The sequence below is a fragment of the Dipodomys ordii genome, unplaced genomic scaffold, assembly GCF_000151885.1.
Source record: "Dipodomys ordii isolate 6190 unplaced genomic scaffold, Dord_2.0 Scaffold33, whole genome shotgun sequence".
Classification (NCBI taxonomy): domain Eukaryota; kingdom Metazoa; phylum Chordata; class Mammalia; order Rodentia; family Heteromyidae; genus Dipodomys; species Dipodomys ordii.
The window spans coordinates 7,047,507-7,068,638 of record NW_012267249.1 but is presented as its reverse complement, the minus strand read 5'-3'; the positions used below and the strand labels follow the sequence as shown (position 1 = coordinate 7,068,638).

Sequence of the window (21,132 nt, the reverse complement as noted above, 5' to 3'; positions counted from 1 at the left end):
GGGGACACGGGTTATTGGAGATGAGCGGCTCATGAACTTTCCTGCCCTGGCTGGCTTTGAACTGTGATCCTCAGATCTCAGCTTCCTGAGTAGCTAGGATTACAGGCGTGAGCCACTGGCACCTGGCTTAGAATGTGTTTTCAACAAAGAAACTGTCTCAAAGCTCCATAGAAAAGGGCTTCAGCGGGTATTTAAAACTACTGACATCTCAAAGAACAGATTCTTGCACACACATTCCCAATGGCATTGCTTGGATAAGTGGAGAGCTTCCAGACCATTCCAGTGGACTGAGTCAGAATTTCCAGAGCTCTTTCCGGTCAAGATGCAAATTGTGAACCTACAGTCTAGGGAAGTGAGAATTAATACAGAGGAATATTGAATGAACTAAGGAAGAATTATCTGTTTGAAATACTGTTTCAGCACCTATTCTTGAGATGTATCAGGAAATATATTATTTGTCTTAAGATATTTATAACTCTTAAGTTGGCAGCCTTCCTCTTGTAAAATGAAACATAATCATATCTGGGCCAGGTGTTAGCAGCTCACACCTATAATCCTAGCTACTCAGGAGTCTGAGAAAGTTGCTAGGTTCCAGCTCCAAAATAATCAACAAAAGCAGGCCTGGAAGTGTGGCTCAAGTGGTAGAACACTCGTTTAGCAAGCCTTACTTAGTACGCCCCGCCCCCCCAAAAATCACATCTGATTGTCACTGATCCTCCTCCAACCCAGAAGAGAGAGGAAGGGAGGGACAGAGGGAGACTGACTCACTGTACAGCTCAAGCTGGCCTCAAACTAATGATTCTCATACCTCAACCTTCCCAAGTCATGGGATTACATGTATGCATCGCCACACCCAAGCTACGAGTCCACTCATTTTTACCAGAATATAATTTTGTTGTTGTTGGTGGTGGTTGTGGAGCTTTAACTCTGGGCTTGGGTGCTGGCCCTCAGCTCTTCAGCTCAAGGCAAGCATTCTACCGCTTGAGCCACAGGGCCACTTTCCTGTTTTCTAGTGGTTTATTGACTTTCCTGCCTGGTCTGGCTTGAACCATGATCCTCAGATCTCAGCCTCCTGAGTAGCTAGGATTACAAGCATGAGCCACAGGTGCCCGGCAGAATATGATTTTTTAAAAAATTGGTTATGCAACCAAGAATTGCCTCAAACTTTTTTATTGTTAATAACATCTAATGTGTCTTTTTTGCTTCGTGTGTGTATGTGTGTTTGGGTGTGCATGAGTGTGTGTGTATAGTGTTGAGGGCCAAACTCAGGGACTTGCACTTGCTAAAGCTACTGATCTTCCATTAAACTAAATTCCCAACCCCTTAACTTGTGTCTTTTTAAAAAATCAATAGCCTTTCAATATTTTAAGTTTGTTATTATGAAACTTTATTTCTAGAGGTATCTGGAACATGTTTTATTTTACAGTTTGTTAAGCCAAATTTAAAACTTTTACAACTTATAACTCTATATTCTTTTCTCCTACTACAGCAATTTTAGAAAGACAGAGATTGTCTACTATTTATTAAGCATTAACTATCATTTATTAACCATTAACTACCACCATCTTGACCTCACAGAGCATACCATCTTTGGACTAAATTGCACCTACCATAAAATCCATATTTTGAAGAATTAATTGCCAAAGTGACCATTTTTTTTAATATAAGCCTTTAGGAAGTAATTACGGCTAAATAAGTTTAAGAGTGGGGTCCTAATCCTGTTAAGACTAGTGGATTTATAAGAAGAGAGATCCAACCTTTCATCCCTCAGCATCCATACCAAAGGAAAGCCAAGTGAGCACATTGTTAAAGATGTCTGCTTACAAGCCAGAAAGTCTTTACCAAAAACTGACCACTGTGGCACTTTGATTGTGGATTGGAGTTCAAAGCCAGCCTGAGCAGGAAACTCCATGAGACTCTTATCTCCAAAAAACCACTCAGAAAACCTGAAGTGGCGCTGTGGCTCAAGTGGTAGAGTGCTAGAGTGCTCGCCCTGCGCTGAGGGATAGCACTGAGGCCCAGAGTTCAAGCCCCATGACTGACTTAAAAAAAAAAAAGTCTCACGAACTTTCCTGTTCTGGCTGGCTTCAAATCTCAGTCCTCAGATATCAGCCTTCTGAGTAGCTAGGATTACAGAAGAGGTGTGAGTCACCAGTGCCCAGCTCAGTAACATCTTTATAGGTACTGAAACTACCCATAAGGAACAACAGAGCTTCCTTAGGACAAACTACCACCAAACAACAAGAGCCATAAACTTCCCATGTTGAAGAAGTTAGCAAACTGAAGACTAATAAAGAAACCGGTTTCTGTGAAAGACAATGTCTTCAGTTTTATAAATGTTGAAGAAGAGAAACCTGAGACACCCACACAGATTATAATGAGCTGCAGTTGTATGTAAGGTCTAGAGATAATAAATGTGGGAATATGAAAATAACAATAGCTACTCTCAATAATAACAACAAGCTCTCAAGGATTTATAGGTTTTGTGTCCACATATTTACAATTCACTGACAAACATGATTATTTCCTAACAAAATAGTTCTTGTAAGGAAATTAATGACTGTTGGAACATCCCTGCTAACTTCTAACAACTCTTGTTTTCTCACAAAATACACCAAGAACTTTCATGAAATCATTTACTATAGAACATCATTTTTAAAGACACACTTTTACATCTAATACAACGCTATCACCCTAAGTTCACGGTGCTAAAAGTTTCCTAATTTTCAAAGTCCCACCAAAAAAACTAAAGCCTTTTTCAGGTACCACTGACATCTCACAAAAAATTTATGAGGTATATCTAGCAGGTGGTATCTCTTTTTAGCACATAATCCAGCACAATAATCTATATATCAAATCACATCAGAGTGGGAAAGTACATGGCAATGAATCTGTTTCACAGAGGCAAATTTTGACACCTTGCATCCTTGAGCTCAGGATTACTTCCTTGTTAGCTCTCTATCAATATAGACATTATGTTTACTTTCATCCATTATCTGTGTCCTAGACCATGATCAAATTGGTAGACTAATAGTGCAAAAGTATAACGATTTCCATAGGCTCTTAGAGGACAGAGAGACACACACACACACACACACACACACACACACACACACACACACACTGATGAATAATTTCTTTTCACTTCTAAAGTCTTTTTTAGCTCTACTGACTGCAGATTGCCTATAAAGATGCTTCACAGAATCAGAACCATTATCTTAATGTGCAAAGAATACTAAAATAGCTTAACTCTCTGGGTATCCATCTGCACAACTGTCAGAGACAAAGCCCAGGCCCAAGTTCAAGCCTTTGGAGCAGCGCGCACATGCAACACACACACACACACACACACACACACACACGTAGATAGAATGTCAAAAATAGTAGAGAAGTCAAGTTACAAATACTTGCTGAATGATACAGATAAGCTATACTCTCTCGGTTGCACATAACTATTAGTATACTATTCCCCTAAGAATCCTACTAGTACCCTTGCCTCGTCCAGCTTATAGACTTCAGACATTCCTGAAGCTAGACACGAAATTCACTGTTAAAACAAAAAGCCAGAAGTGGTGCTGTGGCTCAAGTGGCAGAGTCCTAGTCCTGAGCAAATTGAGGCTCAGGGACAGAGCCCAGGCTCTGAGTTTAAGCCCCAGGACTGGCAAAAACAAAGAAAAAATTTAAAAACCCACAAATTTTAAATAATAGAATTTATCCAACTTTAATCCATTATATTTATAGTTTAAAAATACTTTTTTTTTTTTTGGTTGATCGTGGGCCTGACCTCTGGGCCTGGGCGCTATATCCCTCAGCTTTTCAGCTCAAGGCTAGCACTCTATCACTTGAGCCACAGCGCCATTTCTGGCTTTTCTCCTTATGTAGTGCACGCAAGGCAAGCACTCTACCAATGAGCCATCTTCGCAGCCCCCAAAAACAAACCTTCAAGTAATGAAGTACTACTGAATAATATTAAATCTTTCTTTTTTTTGTTTTGCTTTGTTCTGTTTTGTTTGTTTTTTGCCAGCCCTGGGGTTTGAACTTAGGGCCTAGACACTGTTCCTGAGCTTCTTTTGCTCAAGGCGAGCACTCTACCACTTAAGCCACATTGCCACCTCTGGCTTTTTTTGTTAATGTAGTACTAAGGAATAAAACCCAGGGCTTCATGTATGCTAGGCAAGCACTAAGCCATATTCCCAGCCTATTAAATGATCTTTCTAACTGCTTTAATAAAAAGAAAAAACAAACCAAGCCACTGCTGGCTTAATAATAGCACCTATAATCCTAGCTGGTTTGGGTGGCTGAGAACAGAGAGATTTAGGTTCCAGGAAGCAGAGAGGTTGCAAGATCCCTTCTCAATTCATAGCAGAGTGTGGTGTTGTATGTCAGTCATCCTAGCTACTTGGGAGGCTGAGATAATGATTATGATTCCAGGCCAGCCAAGGGGGGTGGGAGGTGGGGCAGGGGAGAAGGTGTGCTAAATTTCATCTCAATGGAAAAAGGTCAGTGTATTAGTATATGCCAGTCATTTTGCTATAACAGGAAGCCAAAAATAAGACAGACTGAAGTTCAGGTATATATCAGGGCAGGAAGTACGATTATCTGAAAATAATCAGTATAAAAAAAAAGAAGGGCACAGGGCATCACTGGCTAATTCTGCAGGAGGCTAAGATTTTAGGATCACTACTCAAAGCTAACCTAGGTAGAAAAATCCTAGAGACTCTTATTTCCAATTAACCACCAAAGAGGTGTAAGTAGAGCTGTGTCTCAAGAGGTACAGCACCTGCCTTGAGCAAAAAGAGCTCAGAGACAGCACCTAGGTCAGGCAGGAAAAAAAAGGGAGGGAGGCTGGTGGCATGGCTCAGTGCAGAGCACCTGTGAACTCCAGGACTAAAAAACAAATTTTTAAAGTGTAAGAAAATAATCATAGTATTTCAATAAAACATGTAGAATTACTTCATATATGATATATACACAAAGCATATATAATAAATAAATATACATGAAATTGTGTCCTCTAAAATTTCATGTTTCCTTAAGGAAAAGATTCAAGCTAATTGTTTTATTATAGTTTTATTTCCTTAAATATTTCAAAAATTTGTCCTTTAATTAAATCATGACAGGTGTGGGCCTGAGAGTAAGTAAGGTACAGGTATATAAAATACTGTCTTGGGACCTTTACATGGGGATTTTAATTTAATAAGTACGTATTCTACTTCCCGCATCCCCACCTCCAAAATTCCTCAATTTTAGCCGGGCACCGGTGGCTCATGCCTATAATCCTAGCTACTCAGGAGGCTGAGATCTGAGGATCTCAGTTCAAAGCCAGCCCGGGCAGGAAAGCCCATGAAACTCTTTTCTCCAATAAACCACTAGAAACAAGAAGTGGCACTGTAGCTCCAGTGGTAAAGCGCTCGCCTTGAGCTGAAGAGCTGAGGGACAGCGCTCAGGCCCCACAACCAAAAAAAAAAAAAAATCCTCAATTCTGCTTTTAAACATTCCAGATGATTATAATTATCCAAATAAGCAATACTTATTCAAAAGAACTCTTTCTTATTATAATATTTTTGCCCAAGACTGGGACTTGAATTTGGCACTTGAGGCTTTTGCTTATTGGCTCTACCAACTGAGGCATGCCTCCAACTCCTCAAAAGGATTTTTAAAGAGAAAAAGGTATCCCAAGAAAATATAAAAAGTTAAAATCTAGGAAAAATGCCAGAATAAAACAATAAAAAATGACAGAATAAAATTTCCCTACTCTTGTTTGCCCCAACTTGTCAGAAAAATATGATCTCTCTCCAGTATCCATGTTATAGGACAGAAACATGCACAGTTTCAATCTGCTTTTAGCTTCAGCCTACTAAAATTCAGTGAATTCCAAAACACAAAAATAAGATTGTGATGATATTTAAATGGCAGCTACTTCAATGCTAGGCAAAAATTGAGGCAAAGAAGGAGATTTGGGTGGAGAGGGACAGGATAAAGAGGAGACTTTGACCTGAGAGAAACCATCTAATCCAGTGGCTTCTCTGGTTCAGATGGTAGTCATAGAGAAAGTTCTTGAACGGAATTTCTCTAATGGATACTGAGAAAAGATTCTCCATCTAAAGAATAATCATAATGATAATAATCATCTACTTACAAGCTGCCTCTTCTTGGAAGGCTCAACTCCTTCTGAAAAACAAAATAAATACAACCAAGTTAGAAAGACCTAAGAGCCCATCTGAGTTCTCTAAGAATTCTTAAATGGCTTAGAAGATTTAAAGCATTGTTTTACAATTTAAGTCACAAAGACTTAACTCTAAATGATAACTTACTTTACCTTTAAATGTTTAAAGAAATAAACAGCCGACAAGATTACCTCTTGCTAGATGCTAGTGGCTTAATGCCTGTAATAATAACTACGCAGGAGGCTGAGATCTGAAGAAGACTCGAAGGCATTAGGGTAGGAAAGCCTGTGAGACTCTTGATTTTTATTTTAGTTTGGTTTGGGGTTTTTTTGTTTTTTGTTTTGGTTTTTTGGGTCAGTTGTGGGGCTTGAACTATGGGCCTGGGCACTGTCCCTCAGCTCTTCAGCTCAAGGCTAGTGCTCTACCACTTGAGCCACAGTGCCACTTCTGATTTTCTGGTAGTTTATTGGAGATAAGAGTCTCACAGACGGGGGAGGGGGGAGGCTGGGAAGGGATGTGAAGGGTAAACCAAAGGAGGAGGCTGCAATGCTTGGTAAGAAATGTACGCATTATCCTGCCCATGTAATTGTAACCCCTCTGTACAGTATGTTCACAAATAAAATAAAATTAAATTAAATTTAAAAAAAAAGAGTCTCACAGACTTTCCTACCCAGGCTGGCTTTGAACCCAGATATCAGATCTAAGCCTCCTGAGTGCTAGGATTACAGGCATGAGCCACTTGTGCCCTGCAACCTGTGAGACTCTTATCCCTAATTAACTACCCAAAAAGCTGTATTTCAAGTAGTAGAACACTAGCCTTCAGCAAAAAACTTGGGCAGCACCCAAGCCCTGAGTTCCAACCCCAGGACTGGCACAAAAAAATAAACAAGCCTGGCACCTGTGATTCACACCTGTAATCCTAGCTACTCAGGAGGCTGAGGCTGAGGATCATGGTTCAAAGTCAGCCAGGGCAGGAATGTCTGAGAGATTTATCTCAACTCAGAAACCACTCAGAAAAATCAGAAGTGACACTGTGGCTCAAGTGGTAGAGCACTAGCCTTAAGCTGAAGAGCTGAGGGGACAGCGCTCAAGCTCAGAGTTCAAGCCCCACAACCAACAAAATAAAAATAAACAACAAAAAAGATTATTTCTTTATTCTTCCTTCTGAAAAGAATGACTCATAAAATAGTTACAGTATTTCTCCCACTAGATGGAACCATCACCCCAGTAGATCCTAGACACTCCTTGAACTAGCCTTTATTTTATTTATTTATTTATTTTTTGGGTCCGGTCGTGGGGCCTGAACTCTGGGCCTGGGCGCTGTCCCTCAGCTCTTCAGCTCAAGGCTAGTGCTCTACCATTTGAGCCACAACACCACTTCTGGCTTTTTTTTTTTCTTTTTGCTTATGTGGTGCTGAAGAAACCCAGGGCCTCAGGCATGCAAGGCAAGCACTCTACCACTGAGCCACCTTGAACTAGCCTTTAATTGCTAATTAATTTAGGGGATTCACATCCTTAGAGCTAGGAAATTTTAAAAAAATATATGGGACTGGGGGAAGGACTAATCAGAAAATATCTGAGACAAGTAAAAAGTACAGAAAATATATAACAAAAAGAATACTTTCACTACTGGCATGAGAAACCCTTAAAGTAATATTTGGGGCCCCTGTGACTTTCACTCAGTATGTACAGTTCTAATTCTCATCAGTCCTTTGTTAAAAATGATTCTTTACATAAACATGTGTGAAACTCCTCTCTGTATAACTAAAGTTAGTAAAAACAATTCTTAATTTTTATGTACCTTCCATTATTTATATGTAAATACTTATTAATATTATTTTACATGTTTTAAAATTACATGCACATGATTTCATAGGTATTCATATGTTATTACTGACATTAGACAACACTATAGACACTGGTACATTCATCATGTGAATACATACTTTAGTTCATTAGTCTTTAGACAGTAAGTAGTCTAGTCTATAAACGTACCAATATTTTTTAAATTTATTCATCCTGCAATAAATGGAGATTTAATTTTTCTTTGTTGTTTTTCTCCTCTATCAAAAATAATACTCCTATATGCATTCTTATACTTTTTGGAATTAATAAAATATCAGCATTTCTAACTGATCCCAAAACCACTGTGCCAACTTACCATCCACTTGAGAGTTTTGAAAGTTTTGAAAGTGTTTTCTTTCTCAGACCTACCACTCACATTTCACATACTTAAAAGCTAACTGGTACTGAATACCTCAAGGCCAACATGTACAAAAAATGAACTACTATTTATATGAAAAATAACTCTTTATCCACAGCCTTTCTCTATCTCAGATGATGGTAACTCTATCCTGATTGATCAGACCAAAACTCTGGACACTTGATTCCTCTTTTTTATATACCCCACATCCTGCTCATCAGTAATTCTTTTTTTTTTCATGTGTGTATGTGTGGGGGGGGGTGTGGGGGGGTGGGTGTACATGTGTCAGTCCTAGAACTTGAACTTAAGGCCTGGGCACCATCCCTGATCTTCCACCACCCACCCACCCCTCCCCCGAGTCAAGTCTAGCACTCTACCACTTGAGCCACAGCTCCATTTTTCGGGCTCTATTTGGTGGTCAATTGGAGATAAGAGTCTCAAGGAAGCTGGACGCTGGTGGCTCATGCCTGTAATCCCAGCTACTTAGGAGGCTGAGATCTGAGGATCACGGTTCAAAGCCAGCCCGGGCAGGAGAGACCGTGAGACTTCCTATCTCCAATAAACCACCAGAAAACTGGAAGTGGCGCTGTAGCTCAAGTGGTAGAGCGCTCACCTTGAGCTTAAGAGCTGAGGGACCGCACCCAGGCCCAGAGTTCAAGCCCCACGACCGACCAAAAAACAAACAAACAAATAAATAAACAAAACAAAAAAGCAAACAAAAGAAAGAGTCTCAAGGACTTTCCTACTCAGGCTGGCTTCAAACCTCAATTCTCAGAACTCAGCAGGTGGCATGAGCCACCTGTGCTCTGCTCCCATCAATAATTCTTAAATATATTTAAGTTTAAAATAGATCCAGGGCTGGGAAGTTGGTTCAGTGGTAGAATGCTTGCCTTGCTCGCGTGAGGCCCTGTGTTCAATTCCTCAGCACCACATAAGCAAAAAGAAAAAAGCCGGAAGTGGCGTTGTGGCTCAAGTGGTAGAGCACTAGCCTTGAGCTGAAAAGCTGAAGGACAGTGCCCAGGCCCAGAGTTCAGGCCCCACGACCGGACCCAAAAATAAATAAATAAATAAAAATAAAACAGATCCAGAGCTGGGCCCCAGTGGCTCATGCCTGTAATCCTATCCACTCAGGAGGCTGAGATTTGAGAACATGGCGAAGCCAGCCCAGGCAGAAAAATCCCTATGAGACTTTACCTCCAATTAATCACTCAATAACTGGAAGTTGCACTGTGCCTCAAAGTGGTAGAGAACTTGACTTAAGCAAAATGAGCTCAGGGATCATGAGTTCAATCCCCATGACCAACAAAATTAATTAAATACATCCAGAATCCAACCATATCTCCCTATCTCCACAGCCATATACTTCTAATTTCTGTAACAAAAACCCTGGATCCAGTCATTATTTCAGAAATTAAAAAAATTTTGGGGGGTGTTATTGAAGTGATTGTGTGTGTGTATGTAACACTAATACCAAGAACTGAGACAGCAACAAAGTAAGAAAAATACATTAAAACTTCTGGGGAAAAATGTATGCTAGTTACAACAAATGTTATAAAACTCTTAAGTATAAGAAGTACAAGTCAAAAAGCCAGGCGCTGGTGGCTCACGCCTGTAATCCTAGCTACTCAGGAGGCTGAGATCTGAGGATCGTGGTTCAAAGCCAGCCCGGGCAGGAGAGACCGTGAGACTCCTATCTCCAATAAACCACCAGAAAACCAGAAGTGGCGCTGTAGCTCAAGTGGTAGAGTGCTTGCCTTGAGCTGAAGAGCTGAGGGACAGCGCCCAGGCCCAGAGTTCAAGCCCCATGACCGACAAAAAAAAGAAGTACAAGTCGTTATGTTGAAAACGAACTTTACAACTTTGGTGGGGGTTGGGACGGGGAGGATGGGGGGGGCGGGGGGGTAGGATGGGAAGGGATGGGAAGGGATGGGAAGGAGAAACAAAGGAGGAGGCTACAATGCTTTATAAGAAATGTACTCATTATCTTGCCCATGTAATTGTAACCCCTTTGTACAGTATTTTCACAATAAAAAAAAACTCTTAAATATAATTCAGTATAGTTCAACTCTAATTCCAGATGAGTTCAAACTAAGTTTTACTGCTAAAGGAGCTATGAAAAACCTGTTATTTTGTATTGTAATCTAAACCACCATAGTCTCCTCCACGCCATTAAAAATCTCTTAAGTGGTATCCCCATTTTAGCTCTACTCTTGGCCCTTTATAGTCTATTCTCAACATAGAATTTTTTTTTTTTCACAGTGCTAGGGATCTCACACCTTTTCCTAGCCTGCCCTCAAACAGCAATTCTCCTACCTCTGCCTCTTTTGAGTTGCTGGGATTCTACAGAATTGAATCACCAGCCTGGTTTGGTGAGATAGGGTCTCCTTAATTTTGTTTTTAGCTGTTTATTTACTTTTTCCTTTTTTTGAGGTGGAGGCTGGCTTGTCCAGAAACCACTATCCTTTCATCTCTTCCAGTAGATATGATTACAGGTCATACCATCCTACCTGTATGAGAAAGATCCTTTTTTTCCCCTGTGCCAATGCTGAGGCTTAAACTCAGGGCCTGGGTACTGTTACTGAGCTTTTATGCTCAAGGCTAACACTCTACCAGTTGAGGCACAGCTCCATTTCCAGCTTTCCCTTTTTGTTTTAATCTTTCAAACTTTTATTTAAATGTAATGCTCTGAGGTGATTTTAGATCTTGTTAAAAAAGCAGCCACATCCGTGGACTGTACATAGTCCTCAAAAGCAGTGATCTGTTCCTCTAGCATGTCTGTTCCTACTTTATCATCTCCTACTACACATTGTATTTAAAGTTTCTTAACTCTACATCCCACTAGAACCAGTTTAGAGGACCCCCAGACCAAGCGATCTTCTTGAATGCTTTGGATGCACTCCTCTAATTTTGCCATATCTGTCTCATCAACCCAAGGCTTCACATCTAGTAAGACAGAAGACTTGGCAACAAGCACTGTATTTTTGGCCTTCCTTGACTCCTACTGTGCAAGATGTTCTTCCCTCAGCTTCTTTGCTTCTTCACTTTCTTCCTTCTTATCACACCCAAAGAGGTCAATGTCATCATTATCTTTACTATCCACAGCTCTGCTTCCAGTGATGTCTTCTACAATGGCAGGGCTATACTTGCCAAAAGATTTCTTCACTCCTGGCAAGCTACCCTTTTCCTTTTCATAGGACCCAATATTTTTTTTCATTATTTAAAGAATACTTACTGGCTTCTGTACTCAAACCCACATAGATAAGATCTTACATATTTAATACAATGAGATTACCCCTGTACAAATGGAAAAAAATAGGTATAACATTTCCAGACCAATATAGATATTAATTTCTGTACAATGCCAACTAAACACGGTAAACTGGGATATTTTTTCCAAAGTTGACAGCACAGCTAAAGTTTCCAAAAATTCAAATTATATATATGTATGTATACATATTTATATTTATATAAAAAGACCAATAATAGCAGTATGTTATGCATCAATAGCAGCAACAGCTTCTCCAGGTTCTGCAGTCATCTGAACAAAATTAGCCATCCAGCACATCCATTAATAAAAAGAAAAAAAAAAGATTAATGGGGCTGGGAAGGTAGCTCAGCGGTAGAGTGCATGCCTTGCAAGCATGAGGCCCTGGGTTCGATTCCTCAGCACCACATAAACAGAAAAAGCCAGAGGTGGCGCTGTAGCTCCAGTGGTAGAGTGCTAGCCTTGAGCTGAAGAGCTGAGGGACAGCGCCCAGACCCAGAGTTTCAGGCCCCACGACTGGCAAAAAAAAAAAAAAGATTAAAAAACAAAACCCCAGAAAAATGAGAAGTTCTGCTACTGTTGTGGTACCTGGCACCATTTTTTTTATTAACTTCTCAATTATCATCTGGAAAGAAAACATTCTTGAGTAACATCATTAAAAACAGCTCTGATAAAGCACAGTCACTACTACGTATCATAAAGCACAAGGTATTTATATTCACAGACGGATGATATAGTACTGTGCTACATCTATAACACTAGAGGGTATTATAGATTAAAAAGGCATTATTGAGACTTGATTCTACTTTTCCAGCAGAGGGCCAAAGGATGGTATGACACAGCCCTGTAAAGAAATGCACTTTCTTAGATAGGAGTTCCTTCTATCAGTGGGACAGTTCTGGGTACTCAGTCTTTTAGTGAACATCAGCTACAAACCATTTGAAAATGGAGGTGCGGGAGCAGGAAGGGAAAAAACAAACAAACAACAAAACAAAAAACATATCCTACAACCCCTGGATTCATACCAAGATGACTGTATGAAGGTAAGCAAGACTCAACCTAACAATATTCTACCAAATCTGTTATGTTTGAATGGTGAGAGCCCCACAAAGCAAGATGCCAAAGTAGCCAGGCACTGCACATTTGGATATGTTCAAGGATGCTGTCATTAATATTTTTTTACATGTTAAAAGTTTTATTAGGTTTCAATACAAAAACATTCCAAAAAGTGACCTATAATACCTAAGTTCTATGTTTAACTACTAAACAAGGAAAACACTTTTATGATTCTTTTACAACCAGCAAAAATAATAAGGACCAATTATTTTCCCAATGGGAGCATTAAACATGCTGGATCAGTAAACCACTAATCAGTTGTATTTAAGCATATTCCTTACTTTAAATTTAGTATTCATACTTACTACAGTTAGTTTCTCTATTTTATACTATAACTAAGAGTGCTCTATATAGTTTTTTTTTTTTTTTTTTTGTCGGTCGTGGGGCTTGAACTCAGGGCCTGGGTGTGGTCCCTCAGCTCTTCAACTCAAGGCCAGCCCTCTACCACTTGAGCTACAGCGCCACTTCCATTCTTTTTTTTTCTTCTTCTTCTTCTTCTTTTTTTTTGGGGGGGGGGTCCGGTTGTGGGGCCTGAACTCTGGGCCTGGGCGCTGTCCCTCAGCTCTTTAGCTCAAAGCTAGCGCTCTACCATTTGAGCCACAGCGCCACTTCTGGCTTTTTTCTTTTTGCTTATGTGGTGCTGAGGAATCGAACCCAGGGCTTCAGGCATGCAAGGCAAGCGCTCTACCACTGAGCCACCTTCCCAGCCCCCACTATAACTGAGAAATCTAATCTAAATCTAAATAAAATCTCAAGAGCCAAAAGATCCTCATAGAAGCACCTAATTCAAGTAGTTAAGATTATAGAAGGCTTGAGCTAAAATAACTTTTCAAGTGCAACTACTGAAATTTGGTCAATACCCTCACAGTCTGATTATGAGTATGACATTAATATTTAAGGACCCAATAGGATTATACCAGTGCAGGGCAAGACACAAATCAGCAGGCAGTGGGCCAGAGACTACTTCAAAAACTGCCACGTCTGCTTGCAATAGCACATACCCCTGGATGTAACTCTTGTCTGCAAGGTAATCATTGAGCACCTGGAGACCTTGAGGCCTCTGAAACCAGTAACCTCTCAGCTGTATCCAGGAACTGGGTAGCAACAAAGGAAAAGCTACTCCCAGCTTTTTGATAGCTGATTAGAGAGTCTCATGGATTTTCCTTCCCCTGGCTGGTTTTAAACCGTTATCCATCAGATCTCAGACTCCTGAGTAGCTAGGATTATGAGCACTAACAAAGGATCCTTTTTAAAGATAAGTCAGATCACATCATTCTGCTAAAAACCCTGATAGTTTTTACTCAAGAATACAACTTTTAGCCGGGCGCCAGTGGCTCACACCTGTAATCCTAGCTACTCAGGAGGTTGAGATCTGAGGATCATGGTTCAAAGCCAGCCCATGCAGGTAAGTCCATGAGACTCTTATCTCCAATAAACCACTAGAGAACTGGAAATGGTGCTGTGGCTTAGAGCTGTCCCTCAGCTTCTCAGCTCAAGGCTAGCACTCTACCACTTGAGCCACAGTGCCACTTCCAGCTTTTTCTGCTTCAGGTGGTGTTGAGGAATCAAACCCAGGGCTTCATGCATGCAAGGCAAGCACTCTACCACAGAGCCACCTTCCCAGCCCCAGTTCATTCATTGTAATTAAAGACTCTAAGTACTTTGTACAAAAAAAGGAAAGGGGCTTGGAATGTAGCTTAGTGGTACAGTTCTTGCCTAGCATACATGAAGCCCTGAGTTTGATTCTTCAGTACTACATAAACAGAAAAAGCCAGAAGTGGTGCCATGGCTCAAGTGGTAGAGTATTAGCCTTGAGCAAAAGAAGTTCAGGATAGTCCCCAGGCCCTGAGTTCAAGCCCCCAGGAATGGGAAAAGAAGAAAGGAAAGGGGAAGGGGACCGGGAAAGGGAAGGAAAGGAATTTTGAGAAGCTAGGTGCTGGTAGCTCACTTCTGTAATCCTAGCTACCAAGGAGGCTGAGATATGATGCTCATGGTTCTAAGCCAGCCTGGGCTGGAAAGTTCATGAGACTCTTATCTCCAATTAACCACCCCAAAACTGGAAGTGGCGCTCTGGCTCAAAGTGGTAGAGCATGAGCCTTGAGCAAAACTGCTCAGAGACAGTGCCTAGGCCCTGAGTTCAAGCCCCACGACAGACAGACAGACAGGCAAGGAGGGAAGGAGGAAAAGAGGGTAGGAGGGGGGGGAGGCTGGGAAGGGATGGGAAGGGTAAACAAAGGAGGAGGCTGCAATGCTTGGTAAGAAATGTACGCATTATCCTGCCCATGCAATTGTAACCCCTCTGTACAATATGTTCACAAATAAAATAAAATTAAATAAAAAAAAAGAGGGTAGGAGGGAAGGAGGGAGGAAAGGAGGGAGAAAAAAAAACAAAACAAGAAAAATAGTTACATTTCATTAATAGACATTCACAGACTGGCTGACTAGCTAGTGTTTTATAGTGAAACCTTCATTGTATCAATTCTCAAAAATACTGATGAGTTGGCTTCTTATTTACAAGTAAAACTAAGGCAGACTGACATAATTTACAAAACAACCACTACATTTAAAAGAACATTAGTGATGTTTTAGTGCTAAGTGCCTCCACCATTAAAACTCAGTTAAGGACTGGGAATGTGGCTTAGTGGTAGAGTGGTTGCCTAGCATGCATGAAGCCCTGGGTTCAATTCTTCAGTACCATATACACAGAAAAAGCCAGAAGTGGAACTGTGGCTCAAATAGTAGAGTGCTAGCCTTGAGCAAAAGAAGCTCAAGGACATTGCCCAAGCCCAGAGTTCAAGGCCAATGACTGGCAAAAAAAAAAAAAAAAAAGTTATCTATCAGTTTACTTCCCCTCCCCTCTTTGTTACACCTTACTTACCTCTTCACTTGCCAAAAAATCCTGAGATTTAAGATGATGACATATGACATATAAATATGAATGATTATACATCACATAGCAGTAATATACATCAAAGTAGTAATTCAGAAAAGTTCTATCAAATGCTACATATATAGGTGACTTTATGATAGGGTGGTTAGAAAAAGGATCTGTTTATTGTAAACAATCTATCAGCAGTAATACCTAGAGTCCAAATTAGGTTTGTATCTTACTTAGGTCCGATTTAATTGATCCACTCACTTAATACAAGTGAGCCCAGACAGCATTTTTCTATCAAAGTAGAAAGATCTAAGATAAGTGTGATAGTGCATGCCTACAGATCCAAGGCACTGTACTTGGGAAGATCATGCAAACCCAGAAGTTTTGACAACAAAGCAAGACTACCATCTCAAAACAAAAGAGAAAAAGAAACAAAATAGTGATAGCTTAAATAAATTCCTTAAGTATTACTGATAGAATAAAGAGAAAAGTAATAGTATTCTACAAGTCCTCCTGATTCAAATGAATTAAATAAAACTGCAACCATCTATTCAGTAAGTTTGCAAAGGACACTAAAGGAAGGTGATTTGTAAAAATACTTTTTTTTTTACTCACCTGTAACCCTCTCCTTCCTAGGATACTGGAATTATCCATAGCAGATAACAGTCAAAAGAAAAAACAAAAAACTGGGTGCCAGTGGCTCATGCCTCTAATCCTAGCTACTCAGGAGGCTAAGATCTGAGGATCACGGTTCAAAGCCAGCCCAGGCAGGAAAGTCTATGAGACTCTTATCTCTAATAAACTAGAAAACCGGAAGTGGCATTATAGCTTAAGCGGTAGAGCGTTTGCCTTGAGCAGAAGAGCACAGGGACAGAGTTCAAGCCCCACGACCAACAAAAAAAAAAAAGAAAAGAAAAGAAAAGAAAGAAAGAAAGCAAAAAATAAAAAAGCTACTACCAAAACAGTTAACAACTAGTGCTTACTTACTGGTGAATAAAGAAGCATAAGATTCATTCAGCATACCAAACTCTGCCCACTAACCCACTGCTCCACTAAACCATGCAGGAAGACAGGCAGGCATAACAACACAATCACTGCCTTATACCAAGATCTTTCCTCACAGGAGATACACAAAGATCTCACCAGAATTACATACAAAATAGGAGAAATACTTTATTATTTGTTTTTATTCTCCATACTTATACCATGAGTTGAAATTATCTGTAATATCAAGAAAAAAACAAAGGTTACAGAAAAACATAATTTTAATCTTTGATATCCTATCTTCACTGCTTATTATGGTTTGGCAAACAAAACAACAATCTCCACCTGCAGCTACTAAGCTTGTAAAATCCATGTCATGTTTTTCTTTCCCAAAACAAAACCATTTCACACACATTTAAAAAAAAACATTTCAGAAATAAAAAAATTACTTATTTTATGCCTGTCTCTAGGTTCAAACCAATATAAAATCAGTTATTATTTTCACTAAATCGGCAAAATTCCTTTCATCCTTTGTATAGACAAAGCAAATGTCAGATACTTTCCATACTGTCACAGGCTCTTTTGTTTCTTTATCGCTAGATACGCTGGTCTTCAATTCTTGAGCAATCCCAAAAGCCTCTTTTTTCAGTAGCACCGATCACTGCTAAGGTCAGTTTCACTGCTCTTTTATGTCCTTGGAGGGGGCTAGTACATGTGTTGTGAGTTCTGAGCATGCACGAATCCACTCATCTCTATTCATCCCCGGCAGTGCTGTCACAAGAAACACTCCCTATTCCTCCAGACTTCTAAAAGGGCACAGCACACAAAAGACTCATCTCATTCAAGCTTTATTAGACTCATAACTGCTTCTTTAGTCTCTAGGCTGCCATTTTAAAAATAGGACTCAACTCAAGTTTAAACATGTTTCTCAATTTATGGCTTAAAATATATACTTTTTTAAAGAGTAAAAGTTTGGCTTTCACAATATGATTCTGTATGTAACGATCCATAAGCAACACTTAATTTTTCCAGTTTTATACTAATTGCCAGAATCCTAGTAAACACAAAGGAAAATTGAGAAAAGTCAATGACCTCTCTAATAAATCAAAGAAAAACTGTTATTAAGGCAAATTATAAGACATGCTGCAAAAATTGTCTCTAAAGGGTTTTAGGAAATATTAACCCAATTTTCTTATTTTGACAGATAAAGTTACATACAAAGCGCTCTGAATCTGCCTTCCATATTCCCTAAGAAGTAAAAAATTAGTAACTATAAGACAGACTCAGTCTACAGCCCACAAGGAAGAAAAATTGCCTTTCTTATCATTATGATAGCTGCAGGATTATAATAGCTGCAGCTAACAGTCTGAGGCTTGGAGGAAAGTCTATTAACAAGATTTTTTTAATCCTCTTACATACCTCTGACTAGTTTCAAGAGCTATTCATGTTACTGAAAATACCTCAGAAAGCAAGATACATCTCCCTCTCATTCAGCAGAAATTTTCTAATCCTTAGCACAACCAGTGTGGTCTTTTATTGTGAAAACTAATAAATCCACATCCCCCTGGACTCCTTTTTCCATGTGCTACTTTAAATAACTAATGGCTGGATTATGTCTCTGGGGAAAACAAACAGATCACATGAACAGACAGCTGATTTGCATAGGATATGCTATATAGTATATTAATGTCTGCAAAGTCACAGGTTTTTAAAGCCATAGATCTCTTTATCAAATAATCTTATTGAAAAAAACTTATAGGCAGGGAAGGTGGCTCAGTGGTAGAGCGTTTGCTTTGTATGCATGAAGCCCTGGGTTCGATCCCTCAGCACCACATAAGCGAAGCGGCGCTGTGGCTCAAATGGTAGAGCACTAGCCTTGAGCTGAAGAGCTGAGGGACAGCGCCCAGGCCCAGAGTTCAGGCCCACGACCAGACCCAAAAAACAAACAAAAAAAAAAAAATATGTACCAGCAGAGAGGAAATCAGGAATGGTTCCTAATCAGTAAAAATATTTAAAAAGGTATATCTGCTAAGCTATTCAGATCAAAAAGTCATAATTCTAATTTCTTTTACATTTATTTATGCTAGTTTTAGGGCCTTCAGTGTTCTCCCTGAGCTTTTTTTGCTCTCCGTGAACATGCATGTGTGCGTGCGTGTGTGTGTCTCAACTTCTCTATCACTTGAGCCACAGCTCCATTTCCAGCTTTTTGGTTGTTTGTGGGGCTTGAACTCTGGGCCTGGGCACTGTCCCTCAGCTCTTCAGCTCAAGGCGAGAGCTCTACCACTTGAGCTACAGCGCCACTTCTGGTTTTCCAGTGGTTTATTGGAGATAAGAGTCTCAGGGACTTTCCTGCCCCGGCTGGCTTTGAACCGAGATCCTCAGATCTCAGCCTCCTGAGTAGCTAGGATTACAGGCGTGAGCCACCAGTGCCCGGTGCCTGGCTCTAATTTTTAATCCATTTATTAATTCAAGAATCACTTACTGGGGCTGGGAAGGTGGCTCAGTGGTAGAGTGCTTGTCTTGCATGCATGAAGCCCTGGGTTCGATTTCTCAGCACCACGTAAGCAGAAAAACCCGGAAGTGGCACTGTGGCTCAAGTAGGGCACTTGCCTTGAGCTGAAAAGCTAAGGGACAGCGCCCAGGCCCAGAGTTCAGGCCCCACAACCAACCAAAAAAAAAAAGAATCACTTACTGCCGAGCCCTGATGGCTCACACCTGTAATCCTAGCTATTCAGGAGGCTGAGTTCTGAAGATCACAGTTCAAAGCCAGCCAGCCAGTCCCAGCAAGAAAGTCCATGAAACTTTTATCTCCAATTAGCCACCAGAAAACCGGAGGTGGCGCTATGGCTCAAGTGGTAGAGTACTTGCCTTGAGTGAAGAGCTCAGGGACAGTGCCCAGGCCCAGAGTTCAAGCAAAAAAGGATCACTTACTATGCCAATCACTGAAATGGAGATGATAAAAATTACAAAGACCATGTTACTAATAAGTGAATAAGTCTTTTACCAAAAAGCTCAAATCCAATGAGGAAGCCAAATATAAACAACAGTGACATAGTATGAGAAATTCTATCTCAGAACTATGACAAAGTGCTACAAGAGTATCAAAGAAGCCTCATTTTATTACACTGAGAAGGCAAGTGATTTGGGGGAGATGCCAAGTGGTCACTAAAATTAATGTTATGAATTAGCCTTCAGACAAGACAGGGTTTCTTTCCTAAAGTGTTGTGTACATTAAAAAAATAATTTTAAAAAATCATTTAAAGTTGAGTGCAAGTGGCTCATACCTGTAATCCTAGCTATTCAGGAGGCTGTCATCTGAGAATCGCTGTTCAAAGCAAGGAAAGTCCATGGGTAAGAATCTTCTCTTCAATTAACCACCAAAAAGCCATATGTAGAGCTGTGGCTCAAGTGCTAAAGCATCAGTCTTGAGTAAAATGCTTAGGGACAGAACCCTAGCCCTGAATTCAAGCTTAGCTTCAGGACCAAAAACCTTTAAACTCTTCAACTAGTCCTTACTACCAATAATGAAGAAGAAGGAGGAGGAGAAGGGGAGGAGGAGAGAGGGAGAGGAGGAGAAGAAAGAAGAGGAGGAGAAGGAAAAGGAAGGAAGGAAGGAGGAAGAAAGAGAAGGCAGAAGGAGTAAGAAGGAGAAGGAAGAAGGAGGAGGAAGAAGAAGGAGGAGGAAGAAGGAGAAAGAAGGAGGAAGGAAGAAAGAGGAAGGAGGGAGGAGGAGGAGGAATAAGGAGGAGGAGGAAGAGGAGGAGGAGGAGGAGGAGGAATTATTTCTCCCCTTGGCATTCAAAACATCCTATTTGCACAGAAACAATAGATTTGATCTCTAAAATCTGTCACTTAGCGTTCCAATCAGAAAGAACGATGCAGTTTTCAGAGCACATTTCATCCTTCTCAACCTCGAATCCTTTGTGGTTTAAGCAGGAATACAACCATCTACCTTATAAAGTTTAAACTTTTTTGAGTATCTCTGATAGGGAAGTGGGGCATCCTGCCCAAAATTCCCTGCCACAACCAGTATTATTATTATTATTATTATTATTTTGGTCAGTCGTGAGCCTTGAACTCTGGGCTTAGGCGTTGTCCTTGAGCTCTTCAGCTAAAGCTAGTACTCTACCACTTGAGCCATAGCACCACTTCCAGTTTTCTGGTGGTTAATTGGAGATAAGAGTCTCACGAGCTTTCCTGGCCAGGCTGGCTTTGAACTGCAATCCTCAGATCTCAGCCTCCTAAGTAATATTACAGGTGTGAGTCACCAGTACCCAGCTACAACCTGGATTCTTTAAAGCCTCATATTTTATTCTTTAAATTCAAATACATTTTACATTCTAAGATAAATTTTTAATATTAAGATAATATTTGAAATTACTGAAGGATACTGAAAAGGAGTACCAGAGAGGGGAAAGGAAAATCAAGACTACAAATACTATGCAAGGAGCTGGGAAGGTGGCTCAGTGGTAGAGTGCATGCATGAGGCCCTGGGTTCAATTCCTCAGCACCACATAAG

The 21,132-nt window shown here is 40.3% G+C and overlaps 1 protein-coding gene and 1 pseudogene across 2 annotated transcripts in view; both read right to left on the bottom strand.

The window, feature by feature from the left end:
• Positions 1-21,132, bottom strand: part of Mast2 (microtubule associated serine/threonine kinase 2) — a 133,422-nt gene that overhangs the window by 79,388 nt on the left and 32,902 nt on the right. Inside the window, exon 4 of one of the 2 annotated variants that reach the window (XM_013016941.1) lies at positions 6,140-6,171. In XM_013016941.1, the coding sequence (XP_012872395.1) occupies positions 6,140-6,171 (32 nt within the window). The remainder of the gene's footprint in view (positions 1-6,139; positions 6,172-21,132) is intronic. The other variant, XM_013016942.1, reaches the window with a different exon arrangement.
• Positions 11,042-19,589, bottom strand: LOC105986015 (annotated as a pseudogene).